The sequence below is a fragment of the Stegodyphus dumicola genome, chromosome 3 (assembly GCF_044657685.1).
Source record: "Stegodyphus dumicola isolate Sdum_Otavi_A_Nest chromosome 3, ASM4465768v1".
NCBI lineage: Eukaryota > Metazoa > Arthropoda > Arachnida > Araneae > Eresidae > Stegodyphus > Stegodyphus dumicola.
Window position 1 is genome coordinate 174,872,547 of NC_140770.1, and position 16,648 is coordinate 174,889,194.

The 16,648-nt window shown below is 30.7% G+C and overlaps 1 protein-coding gene across 5 annotated transcripts in view; it reads left to right on the forward strand.

Annotated features, from left to right (window-relative positions):
- Positions 1 to 16,648, forward strand: part of LOC118195933 (lipoma-preferred partner homolog) — a 100,898-nt gene that overhangs the window by 72,966 nt on the left and 11,284 nt on the right. For 4 of the 5 annotated variants that reach the window (XM_085813652.1, XM_085813653.1, XM_035367276.2 and 1 more), the window contains 4 exons: positions 70 to 102; positions 1,600 to 1,701; positions 6,495 to 6,562; positions 9,566 to 9,613. In XM_085813652.1, the coding sequence (XP_085669778.1) occupies positions 70 to 102; positions 1,600 to 1,701; positions 6,495 to 6,562; positions 9,566 to 9,613 (251 nt within the window). The remainder of the gene's footprint in view (positions 1 to 69; positions 103 to 1,599; positions 1,702 to 6,494; positions 6,563 to 9,565; positions 9,614 to 16,648) is intronic. The other variant, XM_035367274.2, reaches the window with a different exon arrangement.

Genomic DNA, 16,648 nt, shown 5'->3' on the forward strand with positions numbered 1-16,648 from the left:
TATTAAAAATATTGAATGCATGTTCATAAGTATGTAAGTTTATCTTTTACCTTTTCTCATGCTGCTTAGAGGATGAGGAGGAAGAAGAAATCCCTGTTATTGGTGAGTTAAGTGAAGGACGCATGTCATTATATTCCTTGATATTGTTATCTGTAAATTAAGTTTGGAACTCAAACTAACATAGAGCAGAGTATTGGAATTTTTTTTTTTTTTTTTTTTTTTTTTTTTTTTTTTTTTAATATCACACTTTTTACCTTATAAATTTAGTACATTATCCTTTTTAGGAGAAAATTTAAAAATTGGGTCAAATAAAGGTTTCACATATAATGTTTTCATCAATTATTTTTTCCTGTATTTCATGACCGAAATTCTGTTAAAAGAGATTTTCTTAAAATTTTAAAAATATTTATGCAGGAGGAGAAATTATTCAAGCAGTTTGCACAGATATTTTATTAAAAGCAAGAGAGAAAGCATAATATCTCTGTCAGTGTATAATGTTGTGGTATTTTTTATTATATCAGATTAGCGAAACGTGGTTAAAAAAGGAAAGGGAGTGAACTTGTTCTTCTTCATTAGATCTTCAAATAACAGTAATCAGAAATTAATTCATACCTCTTGTACTTCTTTAGCTTTTGATGATGGTTACTGTTGAAATTAATATCTTATGTAAGTATGATACCTAAAAATGGGCAAAGCTCTAGAAGCCCTATCAGCTCTGTCAGAGTTATACCTTTTTAACCTATGTTTAAAACTGTGGTACAGAAGACAACATAGAATGAGATTTCAAGGTGACATTTAATGAAATTAATCTGTTATTGAATGGGTGGAAATTCTGATGTAGGCTCTGCGCTTGATCCATTTATGTTGTTCATCTTTATTTAAGTTACTTGTCAGAGTGTTTAATGTGATGTTATTAATGGTTAATGAATCAAAATTTTCAAGCTTTATTTAATTTGACATTGCTTTGTTTAAAATATGCAGAAAAGAAAAGCAATCGTATAAGTCTTCTTGTCCCCCCTGCCACACATGAATAGTCCCCCCCCCCCGCCGAAAATTGAAATTTTATGCGGTAGGTGTAAAATAGTCAAGCAAAGGCTTAATTAGGTGATATGCAGATATGCCAACTTCAAGAGATTATTTATCCTTTCATGGATGTTACTGTATATAGTGTGAAAAACCCCTTATATAATAAATAATATTTAAGTAAATTTTATGTAATGTAAAATGGGCAGCAAGTTATTTTCATGTAAATCAGCAGACTGCTTGAAGTTTCAGTAAATGTAGATTGTTAAAATTGTGCTAAAAAAAAAATACTTCTTTTGTAGGCATTCATGATTCATATTTCTTTATAGTTTGTATATAAGAATGATGATTTTATTTACTTTTAATGGTTTGTGTTAATTTACTTTAATATTGTTAATATGTTTTCATACATAATTGTAACCTATATATGATAAGTAAACTTAACTATTTAAATAATAACAGTAGTTATTTTTGCATATGTATAAGTATAGTTACTATAAATACTTTGACAATTTAGAGTTTATTTTGTTTCAAACATATTATGTATAACTATAATGTAAGTGAAACATTTTCTAGGTATGTGTTATAAATGTGGAGAAAAAGTACTTGGAGAAGGCAGTGGATGTACTGCAATGGAACATGTCTATCACATATCTTGTTTTACATGTCATATATGCCGTAAGTATTTGGTGGACTTTTTTTTTTTTAAATCTATGATAAATGGTAATTGATTTATCATAGTTTTAAACCATAATTTTCCTTTAAAATCTTTGAATTTTATGAAATATAGCACTAAATTATTAGGTTCTTCACTTCTTATTTAAATATATATTTAAGAGACAGGATTATTAAATAATGAAATTAATGTATTCATGCTAATTATGCAATTCAACAGTAAGGAGCTGCTAATGCATATATAACTGTTTAAATAACACAGACGTAAATTACTTGAGGCAAAGCTACCACAGTTTTAAAAGCTGTATAGGTGAGAAAAATCATTTTTTAAAAAACACTGGTTTTCTTAAATTAAGGGAAAATAATTTATTTTAAAATAGTCTGATTGTCAACATATTTGTTAATGTGAAATAATCAGTTGTTGAGTAAGCAATTATGTAAGAAAATTATGCGGTAGAAAGTCCATAATCCGGACTTGTCGGGACTTCTGCGTTTCTGGATTAGGGTTTTTTCCGGATTATAGATCATCAATTTAAATCTGGTAAGATGGCATGCAGAAATTATACAATTAAAAATATAAAGCCGTAATTTATGAAATAAAGAGCAATTATGATCTAAAGGGTATCAAAATTTACAAAAAAAAAAAAAAAAAAAAAAAAAAAAAAAAAGTAGCTTAATATTTATTTGTTTACTTTATTAAACATTTCTTTCAATGTAAGTTGTTTAAGTTGCTTCGTTTTTTGTGCTAATACTTTCTCTTTAATTCTATAAACAGACGTAATTTCTTGTTCAGTTTCAAAGTTCCACTGTTCAAGTCCTGTAATTGCTGTGTCGAGAATACCGACTAACTTGTCAATCGAAATTTTTTCGTTTTCAATAACCTCTCTGTCACTTTCTTCACTATCGGAAGTGGTATTTTCTGGATTTAGAACCATACTACAGATTTCGCCATCCGTTAATTAATTGATGATTGGGGCATTATTGTCACAATTAAAAACTTGTTATATCATCTTCATTTATTACCTCTTCTCCACATTTCTTTACAAAATCCAATAACTGGAAAATTTCACCTTTAGTTTGCGATGTCCAAAAACCTTCAAATTCGCGGCTATCATCTTCATCGTCCTCACCATGAAATGTGGTAGCTGGCCATAAATTATGCCAAGCATTTTTTAACATATCTGGAGACACATCCTCCCATGATCTTGCAATGCTCCACACAGCCGATTTTGTGCTAAAAAATTTCAAAAAGTCTTGAATAGTCTTGCCATTATTCAAGAAATTTAACATAGATTTTAAAAATGCTACTTTATATTTGCATTTTTGCACGTGCACTATTCCCATATCCGTAGGCTGAATGATAGACATGCAATTTGGAGAGAAGAATAACACGGATACATTATCTTTCACTAAAACTTTAAGTATGCACCGAACAGCTGTCAACAATCGGGATTATTTTTGAGTCATCAAGTAAACCAACTGAATTCAAATGTCGCTGAGCCTCGGGTATAAAATGATTTTCAAACCAGTCATTCATCAATGCTTGTATCATCCATGCTCTTTTATTTGCGCGATATACAACATGGAAAATTGTTACTCCTTTAAATGCTCGAGGTCGTGCATGTTTTCCGATTACGAAAAGTTTACATTTGTGTGTTCTTGCAGCATTTGCACATGCTAAAATTTTTAGTCTCGCTTAGGAATTTTTGACACCAGTTGGAGCCTTTTCTGTAGAGGTTGCCAAGTTATTTCGCCGTACATATTGCCAGAAAAGACCAGTGTTCTGGAGATAATTATTCACTAGTAATGAGTTCAATGAATTCATCTGCAAATTGTTCAGCAGCTGAAGCTTTTTCACCTGAAATTTTTGTCTTATGTCATGGTGATTTTTAAATTTGGTTGACCAACCTGTCGAATATGTGCACTCAGTGTTTCAGTTTATTTCTTCATGAAATATTTTGGCTTGAGCCATTAGCATTGGACCCATCACTTTGTCATGATCGTCACTTTTAGCGTAACAAACCCTTTTTCTGTTATTTATTGCAAGTGAGGTGTCGGAATCCACAAAAAATTCAAAAAGTTCCTTTTTCTTTTTGCTTATGTCATATGCAGTTGACTTTCCAGTGTCATACTCCTCGCATAATTTTGAGACGGCTGTGCCTTTATTCATTTTTTGTAGCAATTTCACATATTGTTTGATGGACATCGAAACATGCTTTCGCTTTGTAAATCCTTTGGCAGCTCCAGAATTGGAAACTCTTTTTGACATAATCGAAAGTTCAAGCTTAATTTTTATAAAACTGCTCTAACAGTCTGCAAAAAATAATGAGCCAGATCCAATTAGAAGATTAAGGAACAGCGCAATCTGCAACATTTAACTGAAATGCCTCAGAATCAGTAAAGATAATTTTAGCCTAGCTTATACCGTCCGTTATATATTAAACGCGCATGCATAAAGCATACCAAAAGAAAAGTTTGTGTCGTTAAGGTCCAGATTATAGATCATTCTAGGTAATGGACGTTCAGATTACAGACTTTGTACTGTATTGATTGCACTGTTCCAGCATGGAAATTATTTAGAGTGAATGATCGTTCTTTATTCTGAATGTAATTAAAAATCCAAACTGGCTACTTCACAAGAATAATTTTGAAACATGATTTTAAAAAAGTGTGAAGAGTTATTGGCCTGTTTGAGGCAGGCTATAATGAATGATTCATCGATTATGAGTTCTGCTTTGCAAAGACTGTGGATTGAATTTTTAAATGGGATATCATTCTAAAGGTTCAGACCAAAAAACTGATCATTGGTGGTGTTAAGGCAACAAGAAACAGCATAATACTTGTAATATCTAGCACTAGTTTTGAAGATTTAAACAAAGAATCTTCAGCTGCGAAACTTCTGCAGCTGAAGGAGAAAATTCTGTGTAACTTTTGAAATAAGTCCTGCATATTTACAAATATTAATCTGTTTTTTGTTTAACATCTCCAATAATTGTAATTCGGCATGTTTTTTGAACTCAGAATAGGATTAAAAAAAGGGGGGGAAAAAAGAGAAAGAAAAAGTGGGGGAAAGAAAAGATCATACTGTCACTGTTCTGTGAAATTGATTACTATGACTAACTTTATGAAGGAGGAAGATGTTGTTAATATAGTGTAGTATGCTATCTACTGCTTTTAGTCAGTCAGTTATTTCTTAAATGATACTACTAAAGCTCTTTTTATAAACATGGAAATAAATACAGATAATTAAGAAAACATAAGTGAAAATGATTCCATTGGTTAATTTAATAACGTGTTAGATTTTTCAGTCATTCACCCATATACATTACATGTCATGCAGCATACACAAAAAAATCACTTTTACAAATGAATCTCCAACATCCATACTTCTGTGAAATAATGTAGAAGTATTTGTAAGGTGATACTCTGCAAGCTGTGTTTAGTTTCAGAATCCCGATCATGAATCATGTGTTTGAGTATTAGTACCATCTAACAGAATTCACAAGACATCATTCAGGTACTAACAGAATGACTAAAAGAGACTAAAAGTACTGCAGACAGTATTAAAAGAAATGACTAAAACAACAACTAATTTTACTGGTGCCATCTAAAAAATAACTTAATTAGCTAAAAGCTGTAAATCACTACATCATTACCAAGATGTTTTCATCATATTAATCATGAGTAGTTATCTATGTTATGTTAAGTGGCAGTTATCAGTGCTGTATCTAGCCATAAGTTTAATTTTAATTGTATTTTTCTGGCGTTCATTTCAGGAAATTCATAAATTGCATTATTGTAATTTAACAATATTATATTCTTTTGAAATAATAAAAAAGATTACATAATCATTCTTGTCTGATAGTTGATCTTAAATAATTTTTTAGTAATTTCAATTTGCTAAAACTTCTTTTGCATAGAACAATAGAAACGGAAAGAATTAGATGTAATCAAAGAGTGATATTAATGTTTGAATAAGATTGAATTAAACTAAAATCATGAAGAGCCTGTAGAATGTTAAGCAGAGATGTAGTTTCTATACTTTGTATGAGTTGTTAATTCAAAATTAAAACTTTCAAGCTCACGCATGAAGTCATACCTTAGTAGTGAGATCTGCAGTGCTTTTTTTTTTTTTTTTTTTTTTTTTTTTAATCAACAACATTTACGTATTTTAAAGATGAGCAGCAGAGAAAGCAAAAATTGCCACACATCATGCCTAGAACTTTAGCTACATCCCTTGTACTTTGTCCAATCCATTTTGATGCTCTTTATGCTGATTTGCTGTTGAAGAATACATATTTTTAAATGTCTTTTCAAGCCATTTTAAAACTGAATTGACACCATTTCATGTTTTACCAAATTTCACAAAATCCTTTGATGTCTGCTACAGTATTTATATTTTAATAACTACCCCCCTTTAATCAGTCATACGAACTTTCGATGCCCGAACAGTAATTGCAGTCTGCAAAATTCCTGTTTTTAAGTATCCCTAAAAAAGGAATACTAATAAAAATCTATTGTAAACTTGATTTTAAGCATTTATTTTATGCTACTGATGTATTAACAAATAAACAAATGCAGAATATATATATAAACAGAACTGTCAAAGTGTTTAATATTGTGATATTAATCTCTTGCTTCTCATATTAAAATATTAAATTCATTGGAAGGGCATTTCATATTCCTTTCTGATTATTTTTCATTTGAATAAGTAATAATATTTTAATGTGTTTTTTCCCCTCCAATAAAGTTATTCAACTAAAATAAGTTTATGAAAATGTTATAATTTCTTGCAGATAAGGAACTTCGAGGAAAGCCTTTTTACGCCAAAGATGGGAAACCCTTTTGTGAAGATGACTATTTGGTATGTTGCATGCTTCATGCTTATGCTATATTCCCTTTTTTTTTTTTTTTTTAATTATTAAAGTTACTGCTTCATTGCCCTCTCTGGTTAGGGAAAAACATTTTCTATCTAAATCATCAGTTCTGTTTCATCTTGATACTGTACAAAACTAAAGTTTACAAGTAGCTGACAAAATGCAAATGAGCAAATTACTTTTCTTGAAAGGTACATTCTTTACTCAGGAAACATACACCTGAAAACCAACTAATATGTGGCTTAAATTTATGCTGTCATATTTATTGTGTTTCTTTGTTTTGTTCTTGGGAATAATTTGTTTTTATTGGAAGGATAGAAAAGATTTTTCCGTTTTTTTTTTATTTATTTTTTTTTTTTATTAAAAATGGAACATTGATACTGCAATAGTCTTCAAAATTCTTTTCTCAAAACAAATTAGTTATTGGTAGAACCCTGTGATGCTTTACTTCTTTTTGTATGCTATAAAATACAGCATGGGAAATATATATTAAAGGTAAAAAACCTCATCAAAATGCCAAAAGGCGTATAGAGCATTTTTTTGGGGGGGGGAGGAAAAAATATTTATTTAGTGAAAAGTCTTCGGTATAATAGAAATATGATCTTGTCAATAAATTAGTTGAAAATACCATTTTGCTTTCAGATGAGTATTAGGTTTGTTGTTATCAGTGTACTTACCTGACAAAGGTCAGCACAAGCTCATGGCATTCATTGTGGCAAGGAATCATATGTGCCAGTTGTTGGTAAGAGGCTTGAGCACCATATAGGTGACAGTCCAACTTGAACTTAGTGTTGAAGGTATTCGTGGTTCATATTTGTTTACTGTTACAACTACGCTAAATCGAGATGAGCGGATGAATAAAACAGAATTAAAGTTCTTACCTTAACAGAGTGTAATCCAAGCTGCGGATGTAAGGAACACGATCATTATATTAGCAAACACAAAATAACATATTTATTAGGTATTTGAAGAAAAAATATCTAGCGATGATTACAAGCGTCGTTTACTGTCCATTGCATAACGTGAGAAGCGAGTCATACAAGGAGAGAATGTTTCTCCTTCTTTTTGGATCAAGTCCAATTACAGTTAGCGGGGGTGAGGGGAAAATTAACGTCGGAGTGTACAGCTTCATCACTGTCATTATGAATTTCTCCACACTTAGTTCCATCCCCAATTTTGAGAGAGCACCCCAGGGAAACAAGTCCAAGGGCCTCTTACCCCTTTTTCCCTACCACCAACCTTTTGAGAGGACTTTCGGCTCACTGCATATTTAGAGTGCCTGCATGCTGCACAGTTGCTATACATTTACAAACATCCATGATTTCTCTGGGAATCAAACTCAAGTACTTTGTTACAGCAGTCAGAATCACTACTATTGTCCCAGTTAAGTGGTGTATTGGGTGGTAGGTTCAATCATTGTAATTCCATTTTAAAATAGATTCCCATTTCATTTGTAAGAACTGAAAAGTTGGAATTATTCAAAGAAGGTAGTAGTTAGTACTTCATTCATGAAAGTTTAATTTTCACTCAAAAAATTCTGTGAAACAGGCTTGAACTTTCTGGAATGTGTATTGTTTTTCTTTTTTAAATGGTTTTCTGATGATCAAAACAGATGGCAGTCTGTGAGGTAGTATCAGGAAAACTGCAAGATAAGTTAGAATTTCTTAGCTTAAATTCTATTTCTGTAATTTTTTATTTTAACTGATGACAGAACACTTGCTCATTAAACATTCATAGGTAATGACCAAATCCCTCAGTCTTTAGTCATCTCATCTGTGAGAATGTTGTCGAGGGTACACTCTATGGAGGCTGACTGTGAAGAGGAGAAGAAAGAAGATTGCACAAGAGTGAACCCTTGTGTGGGAATTGAAGAGTCTTTCAAAACATTATCAGTTATCACTGGTGTACTATACTATGATTTGTAATCAAATGTAAAGATCTTGGACTAAAATTTCGTAGATCAATATGACATTATTGAATTCAAATACACTTTTTCAAATATGATCTCTTTCTGAAAGATAAGTTATACGACTGTCTTTTTTATGCCCTGAACAGAAAAAGTGAACTCCAATTCTTCCATCTCTACATTCAGATAAGAGATTTGCGAAAAATATAATCATTTTTATATACAGTGAATTCCATCTTAAACAACCACATTTTTAACAGTTTTATTTTTCTGAAGATATTTTTTCTTTGAATTAAGTGCCAGTTCTAGGAAAATATGCAATCTACAGAAAAACAGGTTGTATTTTTGTTTAGAAAATAATGTTAAATCTAGTGCTGCTTATCTAAGCTATTGAAATTAGTCATCAGTTACTTGTGCCATTTTAATGAAGTTGTTTCATGTAATATTTATGTAATGTATATGTAATGCACATGTATAATTATGTAATGCAAATTGATTTTTTAACAAAGTAGTTAATAAATATTTATGTGCAATATATATACAGCCATTTAAAATTTAATTCGTAATTATAAATATTGTTTTTGTATGGTTTTTTTGTGTTAGCCAGCTATTTGTTTATCTAACTTATTTTCTTTTCTGTCAGTGTTTTCTGAGTTTTTAATCCAGTTCATTAAAGTATGGAGTATGTGAACCATGCTCTTTTTTATGTATATATGGAATTTAAAAAAGTGATGATAAATAGAAATTTAAAAAAAATTATTTGAATTTTTAACTTTTTTAAAATTGTTTGGGAAAAGACAGAAAATAGTGAAAACATTGTGTGGGAGAGTACACTTGTGATGCCGATATGCAGTGGCTATATATTTTGTATCTGTGTGTTTTTTTATTTTGTTATATTTATCACTTTTATGTTAAAAATACAATGTCAATCGAGAAAAGATCAGTTTCATTTAAGGTTCATAACTATTTAATGTATAAAATAATTTTAAAAGGTAGAATTTATATTATATGAGATATGTAATATATATATTACTTAAAAATATCTTTACATATAGGAAGCATGAATTTTATTTTTATGTTCCAGAACACGTTAGAAAAGTGCTGTGTATGTGGTGGTAGAATCCTTGATCGTGTAAGTTTTTAATGTTTTAATTTAGGAACTTATTGAAATGTGTCTGAAACTATAAGTTCAGTTTAGTTTATGAGTTTTTAAAATAGTATATTATTTACATAATTTTTTCCTTTGCCTTGAAACTATATTTCTCAAACGATGAAACAAAAAATATCTGCATTATTTGTATTGAACATATGAAAGTTGTAAATGAATTAAAAAATTCTAAATGGACAAAAAATGGATTTAAGATTCTGAAACAATTTATTTTTATTCTTGGGAGATTATTTTTTTTTTACTTTCTTCAGCATTGGGTTGCTTCCAGAAAAAAATGGAAGAAAGAGAAAGAAATTAACAATGATTGATTACATGTAGAGCTGATAAAGGGGATAAATTTAATAGCAGTTTAATTTAATTGAAAATGAGTATTTTTGTTTGCTTAGTAATTAAATAACTTTTTGTGAAAAAAGTCTAGTTGTATTTCCTATTCTTTCTGAATAAATATGGTTATTTTCTATATTTATTGATGTTTGAACTGAAATTCAGCTTTTAAATCCAACTAAACTCACAGATGTGAAAGCAGATCTAGCAAGTACAAAAACATACATATGCTTATTTACATATAAATGTTACCAAGGAAAGTTGTTGCTGGCATAGAGATAAGCTAAATTATACATGTGATGAAGAAAATATTTAAATTGATTAGTAATACTGTTATATTTATATGAATGAAATGAAAAGATATTATTATAAAATACCGTATATTCCGGCGTATAACATGAACTTTCAGTACAAAAAATTATATCAAAATTTACAGGTATGCATTATATGTCTGGTATAAAAAATGATAGATTAAAAAATAAGGAGTCGGCATAAAAAAATTAGATATATATATGTACCTAAATGTTGTTTATTTGAAAGAAATGACATACTTTGTGAACTTACAAATTTTCATTATCGGATAATGTGAAAAGTTCATTATATTCGTCTTCTGTTATATCTTGGGCACAACATCGAATTCTGTTTCATTTTCGTAATCACTGTTATTCTGATCCATAAATAGATAATCATCTTCTGTTCCATCTGGATTGTTAGATATACAGCACTTTTTAAATGACTTTTGAATGATTATGTCGGATTTTATTTCATTCTGTGCTTTTATTAGCTACTCACACTCTACCTCTAAACTGGCATGATGCATTTGGTCTCCTTTTGTAAATGTTTTTTCACTTTCTAACTTCCATGTATTCCATTTTTATTTTAAATTTTCTTTGAATGGTTTATTAATACACATATCTAAAGGCTGAACTAATGGCGTTAATCGACCTAAAATAACTGCCATGTCTGCCTTACACTCTTTCAAGAATTGCTTTGTATTATCCTTTAGAGGAGATCTAAACATGTTGCAGACTAAGACTTTCTGAATTCTTTAAGGCAGAAGGACGTTTTTGCCCAAAATTTCTTATCCACAATTTTGCACTGTTTTCGTCCATCCATTCTTTCTCATGAACAGGAATGAAAACACCATTTGCAAAATTACATTTTGGCATCATCTTTTATTATTATTATTTTTTTAATAACCATGGGTTTTAATTTAAAACTGTCCACCAAGCAGGAAAGCACTACAGTGAAGTGAGATCCTTCATGACCTGTTGTTTTTGTGTGAACCGTTTTTGTTCTTTTCACATAAATTGTTTTATTTCCTATCATAGCAAACATTATTGGAGTTTCATCCATATTTTCAATATGTGACATATTTTATCCCTTCGTAGGTCATACTTCTAAAAACTAATCAATTACCTAAATCTTTTGGAAGCCTTGGCAAAACTTTTGCTTGTTCTGGTAGAACTAAATTATTCCCTGCCATAAATCTACTACACCAACTCAAGGTTGCAAGAATGGGCAAGAAGATTGAAAACGGGGCAGCCCCATTTTAGGCAAATAAACATGTACTGTTTCTTGTTACAATTAATCCATTCTGACACTTTTCTAAAACTAGTTCACAATATTCATTTCATTACTCTTTTATGTAAAGCACATTTAATCTTTGGCATATTAATTTTTGTGATTTCATTTTTCTTCTGCTTATATATAGAATTTTCACCAAACATCCTTGCTATTCCATTTTTCACAATTTCCATTTTCTATCACAAAATGAATGGCTTTGTATTTGAAATCAGCACTGTCTTTGTTTCTTTTTAAGAGGTTTCTTATTTATTACCAAAAGAAACACTAGATCAAGTGTATTTCAACTAAAGCAAATGCGATTTAGTAAAGCCTTCAATTTTCACTTCAAAATCACGGCTTCAAATGACTACAGAAAGAGAAAACATCAAACTTCTAATTCCAGAATTCATTCAGGTTAGAAGTGCATTCTTTCTCCAAATTATATCCCCCTTTTCCCGAAACTATACAGTATAATTTTTTGGGACAGCTTCATTGAATACAGTCCATCCTCTTTGCAGGAATATTTACTCCCTCAAGCATTTAACCCACACACATATTGTGCCCCTTATTGCTTCTCTTCAGTATACTGTTTGAAAGGCTACAACAAATCTTCAAATAAGTGACCTCAAAAGATAAGAGCATCGCACATGTATCTTTTAGTCTCTCTCTCTCTTTTTTTTTTTTTTTTTTTTTTTTTTGGTGTGTGTATGTGTGTGAAGAATTGGGTGCAGGTTATACGGCAAATATACCTAAAAATTTTAAAATGCAGCTTGAAATTATAGATGCACTTTATGCATCCGTGCATGTTTTATTCCAGAAAATATGGTAAGTAAAAAAAATCAATTTCTCTGAACTGATTTTTTCTGTGATGGAAGAAATTATTTAAGTCTGCTGAGAATACTTCATTTCTGCTTTAAGCTAAATGCTATTTGCAAAATCTTAAATGTGATGATGTGGCATTTTAAAATTAAATCAAGGGTAGAAACACAAAATCTGCCTACCTTATCCATGGGTTTCCTAATCCAAGAGCCACCAGGTGAACTTTAATCTAATCCTTCAATGAACATTAATCCAGATGATCAATAAATCTTTTGCACAAAACATGTTTTAATGTGAGTGAAACATACATTAGTTATATGACGCATTGAGAATGTCTAATTTCAAGTAGTTGCTGGAAGTGTCTTTATTGAATTCTAGTTCCAATGAATACAATAACTGAACTGGTCTTTTGATAACATTACCATTAGTCAAACAAAGAGCACATGCTGTGATCTTGCAATTTCAACCTGGAAAGATTTCTGTATAATATCCATTTTCCACATCAATCTTGGCATCTTATCTTCATGTGCTAATAAAACAGTTCCTTCTTTCAAATAGATGTCCCTTTTTGTCAATTTGGAATGATGAGCATATTTTAAATTTATCAAATATTTCTGTCTCTTTTTTTAAAGTTTTGTCTGTCAATATTTTTTTGTGTCTAAATCGATATGTTAGACTCTCTTTTTCTCTTGTGTTAGAACTGATGATAATGATAACAACTATCCTGTTAAAATGCATCCAGAAGTCAGAAATTCTGTTAGATCTGAGTAGTTAAAATTCTAGAATTCAATATAGCTTCCACTTCTGTTATGACTGTCTCCAATTCCGTGAATGTCAAGTATGATTTGCTAAGGTTTTTTTAAAAGAGTTTTCAGAGACGGAACCTTATAACATTCAAAAGTCTTTAATCCGGACTCGTCGGTTTTTCCGGATTATAGATTATCAGTTTAAAATCTAGTAAGATGGCATGCAGAAATTATAAAATTAAAAATATGAAACCATAATTTATGAAATAAATGGCAATTATGATCTAAAGGGTATCAAAATTTACAAAAAAAGCTTAATATTTATTTGTTTACTTTATTAAACATTTCTTTCAATGCGCGCATGCGTAAAGCATACATTGCGCATAGTCGAACTTAGAAAATTGCAACAAGAAAACTATTTGATGTGTATTCGTGATATTTATAATGACAAGGAATTTGATTTAAATCATATCAAAGACGGAATACATCGAGATGAAATACTACATTTAGTAAAGAATTATAAGCCGAATAAAATAAAAACATCTGCCCTGAAGTTAAGGGTAGTGCTGACAGATCAACTTCCAGTTGATTGCACGCCACGACGTTTCCCCCCTCCCCGCAGAGCAGCGTGAAATTGATAAACAGATTTCGGAATGGTTAGAGAAACAAAGGATATGCCTTTATCCATTTTTTGCAGCAATTCCACTTTTTGTTTGATGACATCGAAATATGCTTTCGCTTTGTAGATGAGATAGCAAATTCTAATTCTCCTCCGAACTTTCAGAAACCAAAATTTTCTTTGTGATTTCTCTATTATACCTTTCAGTCTGGCAATTTTGAAGAATAATTAGCTTAGTCAAATGATCTTTGAGGCAATGTGATTGGATGCTTTTGTTTGTAATCCAAATTTAAATTTTGTAGTTTTCCACCAACACGAATTACATCATTTTCATCTACAAAAAGATTAAAGAACTTCAGTTTTTGGTTCTGAACTTAATTGTCCTTTAATGCACTTATTTTATCTAGGAAATTCAGCTCCTGAGTAGGTCTGATTCAATAAGTTTCTGCCATTTCAGTTTTGGTAGCCTTTAATGATTCAATTAATTTCGAGGTATTTCTACCATTGCTAATGAACCTGAAGCATCCTGCTGTAATTCGATAAATTTGATGTAAACTGCTGTAATTTTGAGCTTTAAATAAATCTTTGGAAGGCTCTGTGACACGTGATTTTACAGATACTTCCATCCATGCTTTTCTCAATTTCTTGTTGGAGCTTTCGATGTTCTTTCTCCAGCATACATTCCCTTTTGGCCAGTCTTCCATTTCTTTTTTTAACTACGTCCTCCCTTTCCACCATATGCAATTCTGTTTTAGACTTTTGATATTTTCACTTGTATACTTAGTAAGTAAGCTGGATTATCTTCACCAGGACTATATCTCCAGTTTAACACAACTGAATTTTTCTGTAATTCCCTCTCCCTGTTTTCTGCATATAGTTTTCATTTTTTAACATCACTTCAAATCCAGTGTAACATTACACTAAAATCAGTCCATAAATATATATTTAAATCAAACCATTCATATGCAATAAATCAATGTCCTGAAGTTTCTTCTGCATGTATATTGATGAGCAGGAGCCTATCAAAGCACCCATCAATTTCCATCTGGCTAGGGATAATTTCTTCACAGGTGCTACTTGTGATTTCGATATAATGAAACTTGTGTGGATGACTCCATTTTTCAAATAACAAAAAATTAGTTAAAATATGCAAGTATAGCTGTGTGATAATTAATTTTATATTTTAGATAAAATACTGTTAAGTGTTTTTGATATATTTATTATTTAAATTTATTTACAGTCACCGTGTTACTAATATGTTCCACAGAATATATGGAAAAGAATAATTTTGATTTAAAATATAAAAACGGGGAAAATTCCAGGTGGAAGTTGCCTTTACTGAAGTACGTTGTTCACTTTTAGGGAAACTGATAAAGGTCCCTCCCTCTCTTTCAGGAAGCAAAAAACATTCTGTTGCATAGGACAAAGATAAAATTAAAGGAAAAAAAGGGGGAGGAAAGAATTATTGGGCAATCTATTGAATAAAATTAAGGGAAGAAAAAGAAAGGTTTACCCCTTCGCGCCGACTGTCACGTCTACGTGCCAGCAACGAACACACTCACTTCCCGGCCGGCACGCAGGCGTGCCAGAGTGTTTTCCCATTCAGCCCCGACTGTCACGTATTTGTGCCAGTGTCCTGGAACATTTTAAAAACTATAATTTCTGTCACAAGATAGCACTGTATGTCCATATGGTTTCAGATACATGTACATTAGACCTTCTACTCGAAATGAGAGAAGCATGACTCACATACACGTGTTTTTAATTATATAAACAAAAGGGGAAATAAATGTTTCCGAATAGCATGATTTATGACGTCTCTTTAAATTCGCACGTGGTAGTTGTTTATTGTAAGTAGAGAAGTTTTATTTTCGCTAAAGCATTGGGTATTTTGGTTTGCAGTTCAGTTTTTAGAAAATAATTAGATCTTGTTAGACGTGAATTCTTTCTGTGTTTACCGTTGCAATGTTGAAGTGTCGAAAATGTTTAACAGAGCATGAAATAGCAGAAATGATGCAAAATATTTCAGATATTGATTCTGAAATTGTGATATTCTGATATTGATTCTGAAATATTAACTGAAAGACATTTTCCAAAACTTTGTTCAGAAGAGACTGATAAGAAAATGAGACGACGATGCTTCGTTTGTTCACATTCCCTGAAAAATCCTCCAAAACAGCAAATGAGTTATTACGAGTGCAAGGAATGTAACGTAGGACTGTGTGTAGATCCCTGTGTTTTCAAATTTTTCATACGAAAAGAGAATTTTAAGTAATATATTTAGTTTTCAGATGTATAATGTTAAAAGTCATAAAATGGTGAGTAATGAAAATAAAATGTGTAAAATATGCATTTAAACAAGAAATAAGGTAATTAAAGTATATATAAAAATATCTATAAAGCATAAGCTGTTTAAGTACTCTATAGAGCATTATTAAACAATGCATTGATACTTCGGAAATTTCATAGATTTAGGCTTAATAGCAAAAAAGCCCCCGGCTCTGGACTGACGCTTGCGTAAGACATGCACGATTGCACTACCTGGCGCGAAGGGGTTAAATAATAAGGCTTGTCTCAGCCCCCTTACTTATGATTTTAATTTCAAACATATTCTTCCAAAGTATTTAAAAGTTTTCTCTCGTAATTTAAAATTCTAACATTTCTCTATTCTTTAGTAGGTTGTGTTATCATTTTGATGATTGTATTTTATTTTATTTATTTAAATTACCTATTTTTGAATTAGAATAGAAAATATTTGGTATTTTTTCATTTAAACCATATTATTCATTTTGTCTTATTTCTCTCTTCATGCCATTTATTCAGTACTAGTCAAAACTGAACAATCAGGAAGAGGAGCAGCAAGGAAACATTCAGTAATTTCACAACAAAATCATCTAAAAACTTCATGGGAAAGAACATGACCAC